The 18,171-nt window shown below is 38.9% G+C and overlaps 1 protein-coding gene across 1 annotated transcript in view; it reads right to left on the reverse strand.

Moving 5' to 3' along the window:
• The window catches only part of ASCC3 (activating signal cointegrator 1 complex subunit 3), a 605,262-nt gene that overhangs the window by 179,112 nt on the left and 407,979 nt on the right, over positions 1 to 18,171 (reverse strand). The window contains exons 17-19 of the mRNA XM_075202837.1: positions 5,258 to 5,377; positions 4,644 to 4,808; positions 2,900 to 2,986 (exon numbers count right to left, since the gene is read on the reverse strand). Of these exons, the coding sequence (XP_075058938.1) occupies positions 2,900 to 2,986; positions 4,644 to 4,808; positions 5,258 to 5,377 (372 nt within the window). The remainder of the gene's footprint in view (positions 1 to 2,899; positions 2,987 to 4,643; positions 4,809 to 5,257; positions 5,378 to 18,171) is intronic.

Genomic DNA, 18,171 nt, shown 5'->3' on the forward strand with positions numbered 1-18,171 from the left:
AATAAATATATATAAAACTAGATAGACACTCGCAAACAATCGTATCAATTTGCATTAAAAAGAAAGAAAACGAAAAATAACAGGACTTCATTGGCCATCTCTCTTGCCTCCCACACCTGTTGTCAGCTCTCAGATGTGATAGCGTAGGGCACCAGTGCAACCAATTGGAGTCCATGGTATAATTATCCAGCACTATCACCCGGTTATTGCTTCTTACCATCTTTGCTACTAGCAGACAATAACAAGAACTGGAATCCTCTATACAAAATATGCAATTTTGTGAGGAAAAAAACCCCCAATATTTACTGTTTGCCACTGTTATGGCGAGGGATCACGCAGTGGTGTTTCAGTAGATATAGTTTAAATACAGTATATGGATAAGTGCTAAATTTACATTTATGTTCGTCACTCTGGGTGTAAACATGGACATTGTAATGAAATATACTGTTATTTTCGATGTCAGAGAGCATTCAAACAATTCATGTATTATGCTGTGCTATTGTTTGTGCACGTGCAACTGTCACTTTTATCTGACCACAACAAAGACTTCAAATGTCATGAAAACCAACATGCTGTTAATATACAGAACTGCAGAATATCACCTGCAGGACCCTAGAATCTAATCATTTAAGCTGTCCAAATATGTTGCAAGCCTATAACTATGGAGTATCAGGTGGCAGAGTCACAAACTGGCCACTCACCTGGATGGCCAAGTTGGGCAAATTCTATTCTCCCTTCTTGCCTTTTTAAATATGAGCTTTGTCGTATATGTGTGAACTAAAAATCCCCATGTTCCCTTACTTCTATCTGCACCACTGTCTTCTTTTTTTCTAACCAGACAAGAGGAGGGTGGGAAGGAGAGAAAAGAGAGAGGGAGCAGAAGAGACCACTGAGGATCACTAATGACAGCCAGATGTATGTAAAAGAACTCACAGGGTCATATTTATCATAGGGCAAAAAGCCCTGTGGGCAATGAAAATGGGTGTTTTAACTCTAAACATCAAGGGGGTACTGTTGAAGAAAGCCTTTTTAACAAGGATCAAGTTTAAGTATTATTGCAATCCTTGTTCTGTTATCACAATTTCAGGATGGAGATTAACAGAAGAAAATCAATGAAAACATTCTTTATTCCTTGTATAAAGAATTTTCTTTTAATGTGAAATTGGTTTACATTTTTTTCTTCACATTTTAATTATTTCTTAACAATATATTTTAATTATTTATTTTTTGTATTTATTAATTGAATGTAGCCTTTCAGTTGCACTAATCACCTGAGACTGGCCAGGCAAAGCGGTTATATTGACTCTTACCACTCCGGGCCAGTATCGCTGAAGCAGGTGAGAATCGTTCAGCTGTCTCTGCAATTTTTTAGTTTGGTCAACTGCGGCAACAACAGATTTTTTAATCATTGTGCTAAATGGTGATAAAAAAAAAATCATGCCTATCATCGCTTGTTAGTAAATAGACCTTTGTAGCAATGTCTTTCCCACAGATAGAACATAAAAACACAAAGTATTTTCCCATTTACTTTCCTGCACACATCACAAATAAAGGAAGATATTAGGAATTATTACCATTGTCAATACATAGTTAATTAAGGTGCAACTAACATAATGAACATACAATGTTACAACACCTCCTTTTCCAGACATGCTGAATCAGCTAATTGTCACATTGGATAGAAAGCCTCTTTACAATACTTTACAGTGGAGAACCAATGGATGTTGTGGTTCATTGGACCTTGAAGGTAAGGAAGGGTTGGCACAAGCCATTTGTAGCCAATAAATTGGACAATTCGTTACCATGTGGAAATAGGTATTATATACTTCTGACACGTCACAGCTACTTAGGCACTGTTGCTGTTTAACTGTGGCTCCAAATAAGTTGACGTTTTTTCAGCTTTAAAAGTTACTGTGTATAGCGGCACAATGAGGTTATTTTAACTCCTTAGCAGTGATATTAAAAAGATTCACATATATGAGACTTATTTCTCTTTTTAACACTATAATTATTCAGCCATCACTATTATTATGCCATATATTTTTCTTTTTTCAGGAGATTTTTACTTATGAATATTTAACTTCAAATATTTGATTCAACAATTGTCTATATGGTTACAGTTAAATTTGATAGAATCACAATTCCAAAATATCTTTTTGTGTAATTTCTGCAGGTCCTAATAGTTTACATGAGAAGGACTACAACAAAAGCTGGATGCTGCTACTACAAGTGGCAGTGATCAGAAAATGATTGTGTCAGGGCACACAGACATGTGGCTACGTGTCTCAACAGATAGGTGCTACTGACCATCTGCAGATAGTCAGGAAAAAAAAGCATTCCGGGCACTGTAGTCGCATGCAGAAAGTTACTTCTTCTTATTAACTAAATAATGGGCACATAGTCAACGTTCCTGTGGATATACCACCATTCAGGGTACACATCCTAATGAAATAGGAAGACCCATTAAAATGTCAGCTCTATGCAACATTTAATTTGTTAATAGAATAACTGTCTGCATGAGTATAGTGCCTTTATAGTTATCTTTACTACAATACTACAATAGAAAATGCCATTATAATCAAATACATTCGACTTTAAATGGGCATCCCATTATACAGCAATCGGAACTGAGGGAAGTGTGATACTATATTAGCTAGCTAATGTTCCCCTAAGATGGCATTGCCAACCCACATCTACATTATTCTAATTGCTGGGAAAACAACAATCAGACATTTTTCAGCATGGTTGGAGTTACCCTTTAATAGTAAAAAACAACAACAACAACAACAAAAACCTTATATAACACTTTTCAGGCCATCTTTTAATAACACTTTGTTTTATATGATATACAGTAAAATGCTATAAAACATGTAATATATGCTGTAAGACATTATCTTACCTTGATCTGCTCAAATTCTTCAGCTTTAGAGACTATAGCAAAAATATCTCCTTCGGTTTTGTGGGCATCAAATAATTCATTAAATGTCTGCCAATTAAAACAATAATGGTGTTAATCTAGACAAATTTGAATACACTACATCCTTATAGCTATACAGAGTTCCAATACAGGTTTTTCAATGATAATGTTGTAAATGACAACTAGACCTGCTGGAAATGGCATTAATGTGTAAAATGAGGAAATGGTACCAAGTGTACCTTTATATGCAGAGTGTGAGGTTAAGATTGCTTTATGTTTCTGCACAATAATCTGTTTGACACTTTAGTGGTTTATAAGGCACAGTGACAATAAATAGCAGCACCATGTACATCTTTTGAGCTGGAATAAAATACAAATGTGTAAAGTGAAAAAAAAAATACAATAGGAGACACTAATTTATCAAACTTGTCCTTAAAACATTATGTTTCACTTGAAATTAATGCAGTTAGCTCTGGCACAGTACTGCTGAGCACCAGCCAAGACACTTCAATGGCATTATTTGTCTCCTTACCTCAAAGCTCCACTTCTCACTATGCATTAGGACCTCCGCCAGTCATTCTGGCAGCATACTCAGACCACTGCTCAACTTCATAGCACTTTATGGATGCTTCTGAGCACCAAATTGGTATCAGATTCTCTCACATAGGTCCTTGTTTTAAATGACAAACAGGCCCACAACAGCCTGTACTGTGAAACTGCAGCTGCGAGCTGTGCTCAGAGAGGCACACTGCACAAATATGAAATTATGACACAGAAAAACACAACTACCAACTTAAAAACACATCCTCTATAAACTTACATTCTAAAATGAACAAAAAGCCCTCATGTACATAAGAACATGCTCGTGTTTTGTCACATACACATTCACAAACCAAATTTTAGGGTAAATGGAAAAAAGTTCTAGAGCCGTTTTGCTCATGTTTTTCATGGGAAAAGTCACAGTTACAAATACATGTTTCCGGTCAGGATCAGGCGATTTCCCAGAGGCGCCAATTTCCGGCCACATGATCTTTGATTTCTGCTTCCTCATTCTGAAGAATGGCATTTTGCACTATATAAGTAAATTTGCATTTTGCAGAAAATATAGTAAATGAACAGAGCTGGGACAATGAATGTCAATTCATTCTGCTGTATGGTGTGGTTGTGGTAAGTAAAGGAACAATTAAAGGACAAATTCTGCAGCCAATTGTGGAATGAGGCAAATATTTCATGGAAAATTATTCTCATTTCTATCTGGATTCATTTCATAGTATGATATTATACAATAGAGTCAAGGAAGCTTCCAGAAAAACTGGGAGTCACAAAAAAGACTTGATAGGGCCGGGACTGACCCACGGGCTGCCAGTTATTATTATTATTAATTAATGTATTTATAAGGTGTCACAGATTCCATAGCGTCAGATACAGAAACAAGTAAACAGATGAGGTAATACACATAAGTAGCACAGACCAGTGTGAGTAATGCTATTGGGACTCACACGGAGTGCAGCAAAAGACATGACAGGACGTACATGGGAGTCAGACAGTAGACCAACATGGGACAATAGGTAGAGCGTACCCTGCCCGTGTGGGCTTACATTCTAGAGTTGATCAGATTTGCATGAATTATAGCATACCAGAATTTTAGAAAACAGTATTAGGTTCTAAGTTTATTTGTGATCCTCTGGTAAACTGCGAAAAAACATATTGAGAAACAAATTAGTACCTCAATTGTATTATATTTAATGTAGAAGTGGCTGGAAGTTCTGCCCAAGTCTGTAGCGGAAAAGAATCCAGTTCTCTCTTCAAAGCGAATCATACGGCCTTTGTCCAGCTTTCGCCCCACTTCAATTACCAATTGTTCTCTGTGCTTCTCCAGTAAGGGATCCATCTGTTGAGCAATCCCATTGAAAAAAATAGAATACAGCTATCAATGCGATATAGTTTAATCAACACTGACATCTAAAGAATGAACACTGACTGTGCCAATGTAAAACTAATTATAAAGTGACTGGCATGCTATAAAAATGTTTTAATGTCTATGGTTTTACAAGTGAACATTTGTATGGATGGCTGTATACTGCTATGTCCAATACAAAACCTATTATTCAGACAAGACCATTAGCTCCTGAACAGAGCACAAATGGTTAAAATGTACAAAGTTCCCTGCTGGTCTGTGGCTAAGACCATTTCAATCACCAAGCTGTAAATAAATTGTACTGAAACTAAATGAGCTAAAAGCAGGGCTGTTATCATGTCAGAAAACAAAAGCAAATATTTATCCTGACATTACAGACTGGAGAATAGGGCTTAGATATTCATAAGAAATGGATTTCCTACCTGCAACACCTTGTGACTGATGCCGTATACTAATGGGTTTGCTCTCATCCGTACAAAAAGATAAGTGTAACTCAGCCACTTTACAGCTTCCTCCACATTTGTTACTGTTCCGAGGGCAACCTACAATAAATAGCACAAACACACAATCTAGGTAACTAGTGAGATATCTGGGATGGAAGCTGCATATTACATACACACATAATATACAAGCATAAATTAGATATTGCACATTAAATGATCAGATTTGCACAAATAAGACAGGCCATTAAACTGCATAATAATAGCTATGATTATTTCTGTTATGTAAATAATTATTAAAATTCTTAACATAGTAAAGTTAATACCCCTCAGTTATATTCTATTATTTGAGATTGCAAACTGTGGCATCTCACCGTGTTTCATTTTGTGTTCCCCAATGGTTCAGTTTTATTATATATAAAATAAAGCACAAACAAATGACAAAATATTACATGATCTTGCCCCACAAAACTGTACATGAATGTATTCTTTAAAAAGCTCTGTCACTATTAAAATACACATAAAGATGCAGAAATGCACACTATTTTATGTGTGCAACTGCCCATATTATCAGCTAATGATACAATGTGGTTTCACTGCCCATTAGCACAGCGCTGAGGGGAATCTATTTTCACGGCTATATACTTGCACTTAATTGTATAAAGCTATTTATCCACACTCTCCATTGTCCTACTTGTGAGATATGTCATTAGACCAATATATGGCAGTGCACATTTACTGATTTTTTTTTTTTATTGGGTATAGTGTAATGTTTTGCTGAGGTACATGTACTTTTATTTCTACAGCTAAACATACTCACATAAGAACCACTTAATTTACTATTTGCAACTAAGTAAAAGTGGAAAGTCAATAAAATGATAGGTTTTTATATTTGAAATGAAGGGCATGTAAAATTTGTTTTTACAATGTTCCAATGATGTACTGTATTAGTTTACACATGTGGAAATAGAAAACAGGGAGAAGAATCTATTTGAAAACGTAAAGTACAAACTTTTCACATACACATCATGACCTCTAAGAATTCCCTACAACTACGTACACTCTCACATTTACAATTCACTTTTGATTGCATGTTAAAAACACATGTAAAAAGCATATAAACCACATTGCATTGTATGCATTTAATATGTGCTCAGATGCAATTTTAAATTGCTAAATCCACGTTTTCTTAAACACACATCTGTGAAAAACATGAAGTTATCCTGTGCAAGGCAAAGGCAAGCATGAAAAAGTACATGCTTCTTAATTGCATCCCATTGTGTTTATAATGTGTTCTCATTGAGATGTATGTAAGTTTCCAACTGTGCTGACACGCATCGAATGCACTGCATCGGATGAAGAAGTATTATTTTTTTAAAATAGAAAATACAACGCAAGTTAAATGCCCATACAAATGCAAATAGGCCATATCTCATGTGGAACATTTTTTTTTCACACCTATTTATTTACATGTGCATTACAAAGACATCCTAAATGCAGAAAATTGATGTGTGTATATGCAGTAAAAAATATGTCAAAATGTCATATCACTTGTCTGTCTCAAGGAGGATTACTAACATATCATATTTAGCATTGACTATTAAAATATTTCTGTATTTAATGTTTTAAATTTATTTTTAAATGTATATCCTTTGTTTCTTTGAAACTCAAAATGTTTAATTTTGATTGTCCAACTTGTTATTAGACTGCTATTGCATTAAAAAAAATTACATTTCAGGCAATTTCCTAAAACTCCAACAATAATCCGGAATAGTTTAGAAGTCAGGAGCAAACACATGATTTTCACACCAAAGATTCAATATTGGCATATGTAAATGCATACTCTAGATATACAAATTTGAAAGCAAAAATGAAATATATAACCTAATCTAGAAAAGTCTTCAGATTAAATATATGCTCGGCAAAGTGAAGCCAGGTCGTGCAGTGGTAGAAATTTCAGTGTAACTGCTTTACATTATATTTTAAACATTATTATTTATACTCTAGATGCCAGTGGATTCTGATCAATGATTTCTTGTGTAAATCAAATTCATACTGGCCACCTGCATACCATAATTGCTGTACAATTTTAACTGGATATTTTTCACCCGTAAATGTGCCCCCCCCCCCCCCCCAAAAAAAAGTGTGTGTAGTAATCTGATCCTCGAGGTGACCACTGTCAATAGTGACAAGCCTAGCTTTAAAACTACGTGATTCGTCACTCTATTCTAAATTCAATGCTGCTTTTATAACCAATTTATCTCTAGGATATGCGCAGCAAGAGAAAATAATTGCTTTGTTTGGCCCGAGGAATGCACGAGGAATACTAAGAGGCTATTTTTGCTCAGCTGACAAAATATAAAATGCATTGTTTTACACATGGAAATGATGTTCTAGATGAAGAAAAACAATCTAGTTTATATAGAAAATTATTTTACATTTTAAAAATAGTTCTTTTTCTGACTCATTTAAACTATAGGCATCATAGCAAACATCAGAAGGCAAAAAATGCAACAAAATTTCAGAAAGACAATGCTCAGAAAGATTCATTGATACACCTTTAGTTGCAAATAGAAATTATTAATAAATAGATTATATAAAGCCTTGTTCATACAGGAATGTCATCTGTAATCAGGCATTAAAAACACAAAAAATAAATCAAAAGTCCAGTACAATCAAAGGTTTGTAAAGGGAAAAGTAATACACAACTGCTTTAAAACAATCAGGTAGTTGAAAGTCACCTGTATAGGAAAAGGAAAAATAAATATATTTATTTTACAATTGTGCATTCTACATACCGTATTTCCCCATGTATATGACGCTCCACTGTATAAGACACACCTATATAAATCATGTGAAAAAATTGAGGATAAACATTATCCTCAATTATTTCACAGAGTAATTGTGCAGCTTATACAGAGACGAGAGACGGAGTTCTAACGCTCTTGTCAAGTCTGCCTTACCCTGTCATATTCTCCTCTGTCCAGTAAAGTCTTCTTTCTTCTGCCCATTCTGATCCTGATGCTGGAAAGTCGCTTACCGTTCTCTTCGCGATGACCGGATGTCCAATCAGGACTTTGACAAGGTCCTGATTGGAAAAACGTGAAATGCAGAGACCGGAAGTGTGCGTTCCAACTGCGGTTCACGCACCACATCCGGTCATCGCGAAGAGGTCCTTAAGCGACTTTCCAGCATCAGAATCAGAACGGACAGAAGAAAGAAGACTTTACCGGACAGATGAATCATCTGACAGGCAGGGTAAGTGTGGTGCCCCAAAGCCCAGTTGAACAGCACAGAGTGCATAAGCGCTGTTAAAATGCAGGGCTACAAGGGGTTAATTTTGCTCCTGGAGACTTGTGACCAGGGGTGATTGACAGAAGGAGGATGAAGGCCCTGATTGACTGGGGGAGTAACAGGAAGAGGATGTGCAGGAAGGAGGAGTGTGTGGCATGGTAGAAGAAAGGGGAAGCTGACATGCAGCTGGGCAGAGAGACTGATCTGCTGCTGGAACTGGTGACATTGCCAGCACACACGGCTGGAGAACGGCTGGGGACACACAGTGGGACGTTCCAAGACAGTCTCCATGAACTGCAGAACCTTCTCAAGGTAAAATCCTAGCCTACAGTGTACTGCACACACCCCGGCGTCAGAGGGAAGAGTGATGAGAGAATCTGTCCAAACTGACATTGCATTCCTGTACAAGGAAGAATATTTTGCCCTCCTTGGGAGCTTTTCCCTCAGATTATACCTTTACACAGGCTGCAGGGAACCATTAAGACTGTCGTTTGAGCTAAATCCTGTGTGGGCTGATATCTGAACTCTATTCCCCGTGCACAGTACATGTGCTATTAGAAACGCATTGATTTATGAGAGAACAGCACCATCTTGTGGCTGAATTGAGCAACAGTCCTGTGTTTTGCTATAATCTTTAACCAGCCTACAGTTTAACATCTACCCTTTTGAGAGTAAGTACAGGGACTTAATCGGGATTGTTAACCCTTCTGGAAACCTCTGCAGGACATTTGAACACTACAAAATTCCTGTGCACAGGTCAGCCCAGGACTGAGTGGAAAATATGGTAACGTTCATTACCAGGGATAATATTGGTGCACCAAATGTTTTAGATGGATGTTAATGGTATGTGATATGTTAAATGCTATTATGCTCTATGCTGATGAGACGCATTATTTTGTCATTACTATTGAGCTGAAGGGGTCAGTGGTGCGGTGGCATACCAAAACTATCCTTACCGCATTCTCAATAAACCCAAGTTGTTTGACCAATCCTTGTCCCTTTCATTGAAGTATTTATCTCCTGACCACCGGATATCCGAACAGAAAAGAACCTGACTCGTGTCTGGAGGACAAGGTAAGGGAAGGATTTCCCATCAGTACTTGACCACCACATAAGCGCTACTACCCCTGTATAAGATGCACCCAGATTTTGGGAAAAGATGAGTCTTATACATGGGGAAATACGGTATATAGGGACATAACTGTGGGCTATTGGGCCCCATAACAAAATTATGAATCCCTCTCCCCACACGTAGCATATTGGGCCCCCTAACAAAATTATGAATCCCTCTCCCCACACGCACACATCCATAGACTGAAGTTCTGGCCACCCTATATATGACATTATATTTTACTCTGGTACAGCACTCATTCTATAGTGCTTTGGTTCACAAGCAGCTAAGCATACAGGAAAGTCACATCACAGGTAGGTGTAGTAAACATTCAAAGCGAATCAAAGAGCTGAAATAATTGTGCTGATGATGTGATGTAGCCATACATCCATATCCAGTTATTTCTGCTCTCTTGACTCTCTGCAAGCTATGGTAAGGTTGTAAAATGGGTAGGCCTTTGTTTGCAGCACTCTGACATTAGCGCTATTCTGCTGTTTCAAAAAATTGCCCTTGTACAAGTCTAACATAGTAGGTTAGTTTCCTGGCAGGCTTCTTGTACTTCTAGTTGTACGGGCTGCTACGGCCATTGCTATGCATCTGTTCATTTATGAACTATGTTTATACAGAGAAGCATTTTGTTGCCTTTTCTACTGTGAATATACTAACACTCTGACTACAAACTGGCTCCAGCACCACCCACTTCAATTTCAGCACCTCACAATGCCCCCTAGGAGACTGCTTCTAACCTTAGCAGTCTGGGAGAGTGGCTCTGGGCAGGGACACCATCAGAGGCGGGCTGAAAAAGTGTCTTTTGGGCCGGTCTCTCATGCTCGGAGATTGGCTGCGGATCCTTCGATCAGTCCCCCCTCCCACTCAGTGATAGACCAAACATTCGGCCTATCACTGAGAGCTCGTGTCACATGGGAAGCGCATAGGTGCCGTCCCATGTCTGAAGACTGCAGAGCCAGTGCATTTTGTGTGAGTGAGGGGCCAGTGTATTGTTATTTTATTTGTGTTGTGATGATGGGGCAATTTAATTTAATAGTGGGGCCTATGAAGTTAAGATGGGGTGATTGGACCTTCAATTTAATGCTGGGGTGGTTTGGGATCTATTAATTGAAAGTGGCGCTGTTTGGGGAAAATGAGGTCTATTTATTAAAAGTGATTATGAATTATTTAATGCCTGGGTTGGTTGTGGGAAATGGTTATATTTATTAAACGTATATGCTATTTAATTTATTGCTGGGGCTGTTTGGAGGGAGGGAAATAGGTTTCTTTATTAAATGGGAATACTATTAACTTAATATCAGGGTTAGTTGGAGGGAAATAGGTCTATTTATCAAATGTGAACACTATTATTGGTTGAAGTTTTCTAAATTTCATGTACCCATTTATTTCTCCAAATAGGGCTTCCAATATTTCAGGATCCAGACAAGTGGCAAATGAGATTAAGAAACCAGCAGCCAAAAGTGGTGACAGTGACAAGAACAGGTATGAGAGAGCAGGACAGTCTGCCATCTGTCCTGAATCTGGTGGGGCAATCCCGAATTTGGGTGACTGTCTCGCTTAGGACAGCTGGGAGGTATGTCCCCCTTCATTGTGTAATGCTCGTGAAGACAGAACTGTGTGCACCTAACAATAGTGCACACAGTATCGCCTGTGTATTTGTCTAAAATGATAACCATGCTACATCATAGGGGGGTTACCCTGTCAGAGCCTTAATCCAGCTCTGGGCCTGGGCATAAAAAAAAAAAAATATGGATTAAGCAACACTAAAATAGCCTCTTTTTATATAGATAAATATATATTGTACCAAAAACCACCCTTTAAGGATAGGCCGCTAATTATGGGCCAGTGCTGTGTGCTTTCCACCCGGGCTAAAGTCTGCCAGCCCTCCCCTGGACACCATAGTCTATCACAGACACTGAGGAGCTTGAGAGATTGAGCACACCCTTGCCAAAGTTCTGCATGCAGGGAGCGCTACTAGAGGGGGATTTATTAAAATACACCACCACTTTAGCAGATTCCAGGGTTCACAGTAATAGTAGTTAACCGCAGGTCTGCCGAGAGGGGGGGGGGGCTACTAACTACCCGGGCCCTCACTGCCGCCCGCATTTTTATTATCTTCTTTTTTTTTTTATCCTAAAATGTATTTTATTTTGTCTGTTTTTTTTTATTGCTTGTGTGTGGGTGTGTGGGGGGGGGGGGGGTGTGACTCTGCCCCCTTAGAATACTCACATGATCGCGGCGCCGGTGTCCCTCTTCCTTCCTCTTTGCTCCGTTTGCACTGAATGTTGGGCGTGATGTCATCACATCACGCCCGACATTCAGTGAGGAATGGTGCAGAGCGGACCCAGACAGAAGATAGAAGAGATGAAAGAAGCCAATACAAAGGTAAGTAAAGGAATGGAGGCAAGGGGAGGAAAACAGAAAGGCACCGAGTGATAAAGAAGGGGGGATGAAGGGGGGGGTTGGGAGAAAGGCACCGGGTGATTAAGAAGGGGGAGGGGGGGGAGAAAAAGGCACTGAGTGATGCAGAAGGGGGGAGGAGAAAGGCACCGAGTGATGAAAGAGAGGGGGGGAGCAGCATGGCACAGTGATGAAGGAGAGGGGGGGCAGCACCATGACACAGTGATAAAGGAGAGGGGGGCAGCATGGCACAGTGTGATGAAGGGGGGCAGCATGGTACAGTGTGATGAAGGGGGGCAGCATGGCACAGAGTGATGAAGGGGGGCAGCATGGCACAGAGTGATGAAGGGGGCAGCATGGCACAGAGTGATGAAGGGGGGCAGCATGGCACAGAGTGATGAAGGGGGGCAGCATGGCACAGAGCGATGAAAAGGGGGCAGCATGGCACAGAGCAATGAAGGGGGGCAGCATGGCACAGAGCAATGAAGGGGCTCAGCATGGCATAGAGCAATGAAGGGGAGGGGGTCAGCATGGCACAGAGCGATGAAGGGGAGGGGGCAGCATGGCACAGTGTGATAAAGGGGAGGGGGGCAGCATGGCACAGTGTGATAAAGGGGAGGGGAGAAGCATGGAACAGAGTGATGAAGGGGGGCCAGGTGAAGGGGAAAAGCAGCATGGAGGGCACAGTATGATCACAAAGGGGCACAGTGTGGTTATGATGAAGGTGCACAGTGTGATCATAAGGAGGCACAGCGTGGTGATGATGAAGGGGCACAGTAATGTGTGTGTGATGGCACAGGGGGGCATGTGGTAATGTGTGTGTGATGGCACAGTGGGGCTTGAGGCAATGTAGTGTGTGTGAGGTAGGTGGTGGCTAATAAATGGGTGCTATTTTGTTTGTGGGGTAATGGTGGAGCAATTTTATAGTGGGGTCTATTAATTTAATATGGGGTGCTTTGGGGGGGCTATTGAATGTGGAGGTTAGTTTGGGGAGAACGAGGTTTCTATTAAATGTGACTATGAATTATTTAATGGCAGTGATGGTTGCGGGAAATAGGTATATTTATGAAATGTAAGAACTATTAATTTATTGTTGGGGCTGTTTGGAGGGAGGGAAATAAGTTTATTTATTAAATGGGAATACTATTATTTTAATGTTGGGACTGAAGGAAGGCTTAATTAATAAACGTGGGTGTTATTGATTTAACGCCGAGGCTGGTTGGGATTTTCTAAATGTACCCATTTTTTAACCAAATAGGGCCCCCAACATTCCAGGATCCAGACAAGCCATAACTAAAGAAACCTACAGCCACAGGTGGTGAAAGTGACAAGAATAGGTAGGAGAGAGCAGGATAGTTTGTGAATTTTTATTCTAGTGGGACAATCCCAATTTTTGGTGACTGTTCTGCCCAATGTAAGGGGCAGGCCAAGACTGAACTCTTTATGTACACACTGCATTCTTTATATACTACACTATGGTGCTAGATGTCCTAAAAATCAGGTGTGCTGGGACATATGCCAGACTCCGGCAAGCGGGCCCTGTACCCTTGTGCCAATGGTGTACATAACAATGCAGGGGTTTTTTCAGTAGGAGGGTGGCCAAGCGCTTTTCACTTGCTAGCCACGCCCCTATGATGCATAGCCACAGCCCCTATTTTATGAACACACCCACACACACTATATAGATATATGGAAAAATGATGTTTCAAAGAATCATAATAAAATAAAATGCAGTACCATCTGATGAATGTTCAAGGTAGTATTCAAACTCATCCTAACACACAAATGGGTACGTACACTGGCGCTACCGTTTAAGACTCTCAGGGAACCTCTCTGAAAAGAGGACTGTATATCCTCAATCCTCTCGTCATGCGATGTACATAATACAAGAAGAAACAAAGACAAAACATGGCATAATAACGTATGACACTGAATAAAGTCCACCACCACTATGGGATATGAGATGATCCTCAAAAATAGGTGATGTCAATGAAAACTTCCAATAAGCACCCGTGGTTTATTCTTCAATTCTCTCCCCCTTAGGGTGTATGCTTACATAACAGAAGATCAATATGCGCCTGTAGGGTTGTGCTCTGCTCCCTTAACAGTGTTGCAGTATATGTTTTCTTTCACTCAACTCCAACATGTCGACATGAAAAGAAAAAGAAGCAAAGCAACCACAATAGTGCATTATCACAAAGCACATTTATTTTCCATAAAAACAATCTGAATGATTAGAGTCAATAGTGTGGACCCGTACCAAGTGTAAAGTATAAAAGGGCATGTGTATAAATATTCACTGCTGCAGCTCAGTTCCAATATAAACAGCACTGTCACCTGTACACACGATAACCGGGTCACCAACCGCCGACGCGTTTCAACCCACAGTCCAGGGTCTTTCTCAAGGCATGACTCTCGCAATCCAAATCCCAATTTAAATACTCTTCATTCCCCGTATTTAAACTGGGATTTGGATTGCAAGAGTCATGCCTTGAGAAAGACCCTGGACTGTGGGTTGAAATGCGTCGGCGGTTGGTGACCCGGTTATCGTGTGTACAGGTGACAGTGCTGTTTATATTGGAACTGAGCTGCAGCAGTGAATATTTATACACATGCCCTTTTATACTTTACACTTGGTACGGGTCCACACTATTGACTCTAATCATTCAGTTTGTTTTTATGGAAAATAAATGTGCTTTGTGATAATGCACTATTGTGGTTGCTTTGCTTCTTTTTCTTTTTATGTCGACATGTTGGAGTTGAGTGAAAGAAAACATACACTGCAACACTGTTAAGGGAGCAGAGCACAACCCTACAGGCGCATATTGATCTTCTGTTATGTAAGCATACACCCTAAGGGGGAGAGAATTGAAGAATAAACCACGGGTGCTTATTGGAAGTTTTCATTGACATCACCTATTTTTGAGGATCATCTCATATCCCATAGTGGTGGTGGACTTTATTCAGTGTCATACGTTATTATGCCATGTTTTGTCTTTGTTTCTTCTTGTATTATGTACCTCGCATGACGAGAGGATTGAGGATATACAGTCCTCTTTTCAGAGGTTTCCTGAGAGTCTAAAACGGTAGCGCCAGTGTACGTACCCATTTGTGTGTTATTGTGTATTTATTATTGAGTTTTTGGTGGAAGCTCTGGGGTTGGTACACGGCTGCACACCTTAGTGAAGCGCCCATAAGGTCTGTTCCATTATAGTTATTATTCAAACTCATCCCACTAATAATATAGAGAGCAATTTAGTGACATCTGTGCAATACAGAGAGCATTCTTGTAAACAGAGTGCAGTGCAGAAAACACTCGTGACCACTGTATTTAAATAAAAACCAAACAAACAAAACAACCCAAACAAAAACAGTGTGAATTAGTGATCACTATACAATGCCGACCCTATTATGTAGACAGTCTGGAGCAGACGACTATACAATGCAGAACCACAAATGTCTTGTGGCTTTACAAAGCAATCCCCCTCAAAATCAGTTGTGAACAAACTATGCAGATCACATATCTGTGGTGCTGATACATCGCAGACCAAAATAGCTTATTTACCCCACCTACAGCGCCATGCTCTCTCTCTGGCACATTGGGAAGGAAGGCCTTGCAACACTCTGATTTGTGAATGGCATGCACTATCCACCAGAGCATAGGGAGCCGACTGCTGTGTATAAAGGTAGCAAACATATCCAGTAGCTCAGTCCAATACATTGTTTGTAGGAGCAGATTTGACTGGCAAGAGACCGATCTAGGGTGGATATGGCACCTGTCCTCTTTGGTTGTCAAGAGAGCTACCATGAACACTTTGGGGTATATTTATTAAACTGCAGGTTTGTAAAAGTGGAGATGTTTCCTATAGAAACCAATAAGATTCTAGTTATTTATTTAGTAGATTGCACAAAATGACAGCTAGAATCTGATTGGTTGCTACGGGCAACATCTCCACTTTTTCAAACCCGCAGTTTAGTAAATATACCTCTTGATCTTAATTCCTGGTTTGTTTGAAAAATCTTGCCAAAGCAGCTGAACAAGTTACAATACTAGCCCAGAATGGCAAACATTATCTGACCACTCCACCTAGTGAGTCTGTGCAGAAGTGCATATTCATAACACAGCTTGCATATGCACAATGGAACTGAAAGCCCCACTTCTAGCTTCAGTTCCACTAATAAAAAAAATAAAGTCTAAAAATATATTAAATTCACTTTAAAAATGAAACCTATTTTTAAATATTACTGATTTAAAAAAATGCTTTATTCTCAGAATAAATCATTTTTTAAATGATTTTGACCTGTTATCGCCACCTTGAGCTGGCTATAACAGAACAGGTATAACGGTGATACAAGTACAGTATATTTGTTAAATAAACTTCCACATGCAAACAAAGGTATGTAATACTTTTGCAGATAGTAATAACTTTTCTTATATTGGGCGATAACAAGCCCTATCGCCAATGAAAACATCCATTTGCGTTGGCAACAGCCAGTTGAAAAATATACCCTTATAATTTGCAATCCTATTATTCTTCTCTCTGTCCACTTTCCTTCATACTCTGAATTAGATTTATATGTGTATTGAAAGTTAATTTTACTAATTAAGTGCTAAATATAATAGTTTGTGTTACAAACTTTGTCATGGCATTGACTAATAGCCCAATCTCTTAAAATACAAGTTTAAGGAAAAAGTAACCATCTGCAAGCACCCAGCAACTCAGATCCTACATGATTTTTGCATTCTGTGTCCCAACTGGGAACAATGAAAGTGCCATGGGGCAGGGAAGGGAACACTGAGCTGCATTCTGAGGTGGTAAAAAGGTATAGTTTTGTATGTAATTTTTTACTAGCCAGAAATGTTCAGGAAAAGCTACAGTTAGAGGATTTGTGATATAAGCAAACAAGTGAAAAGTCCACAGCCCCCCTTGAAGCTTATGCATTATTTTATTCAACATTTATTTTTATTTACATAAATATACAATTATTTCCATATTTACTTTCCATTAATGGCTGAAATGTAGCAAGGATTTCACAATATGAAATCAATGTCATGTATCTACTTGATGGTGTGTTTTAATTCTATATTTTCATTATTAGGCTGAACATAATTTACTTACTAATGTTTGTAATTAGAAGCAAAGTAAGCTGCAAAAGGAAAAGTAATTAACAAGACAAGAGCCTGCAATAGTGACATCTATGTACACCTGCTAAAATGCCTTTTACAATATGGCATGACACATATTTATCTATATTTTCCATAACAGCAACGACAGATCAAGATTTATTTATCAAAGTTTAGGCTAATGTAGAAACCCAACTGAAATGCATTTAATTCTGTGGCTTTGTGTTGTACATCTAAGACCCCAAAGTGGTTACAATGCAAGCAGTATGTTTTCCATCTATCCCTTTTAAAACACCAATTGAAAAAAGAAGGCATCATATATCAGCAGATAGACTTCTTTATTTCTTCAAATAACTGTATAAGTCTGCCAAGACTCTCCACAACTGTTATACATAAAAATAATGTAAACCTCTCTCCTAATGTTATCCCCAGATATGACAAGCAAAGTACAGCATTAAAGTGGCAAATAAAACCAAAATGGCTAACGGCTCATCTGTAGTCAGCTTAATACCGGAAGTCAGTAAAACTTTGCAAAACATTACGAATACATGTCAGCAGGTAACATGGGCCAAGCTGTTTGTCCCACCTATTGTTTGCATGTAGCTCTATTCTCCTCTTATATCTGGTATAAAAAGAAGTCTTAATTAGCCATACAAAAAACCCCAGTAAACAGTGACCAAAGGCGCAAATGAATAAATAAATTAGTTGAATTTGTATTATCATCCAGCAGCTAAATTTGCAAGGGATACTTGCAAATCCCTAAAATACAATCACAAACAAAAAAAAGGCAATTAGAGCTATAAATGATAAAAAAAAAAAAAATAGAATATCACAATCGTATAATACCTGTGTTGAAATCACAATCTAGATTAAATTATACATAAATTCTATTGCAATAATAAATTGTAATAAATTAATGAAAATATGGCAAAATTCAAGCTCTAGGATAGATATATA

Source organism: Mixophyes fleayi, chromosome 3 (genome assembly GCF_038048845.1).
Source record: "Mixophyes fleayi isolate aMixFle1 chromosome 3, aMixFle1.hap1, whole genome shotgun sequence".
NCBI lineage: Eukaryota > Metazoa > Chordata > Amphibia > Anura > Limnodynastidae > Mixophyes > Mixophyes fleayi.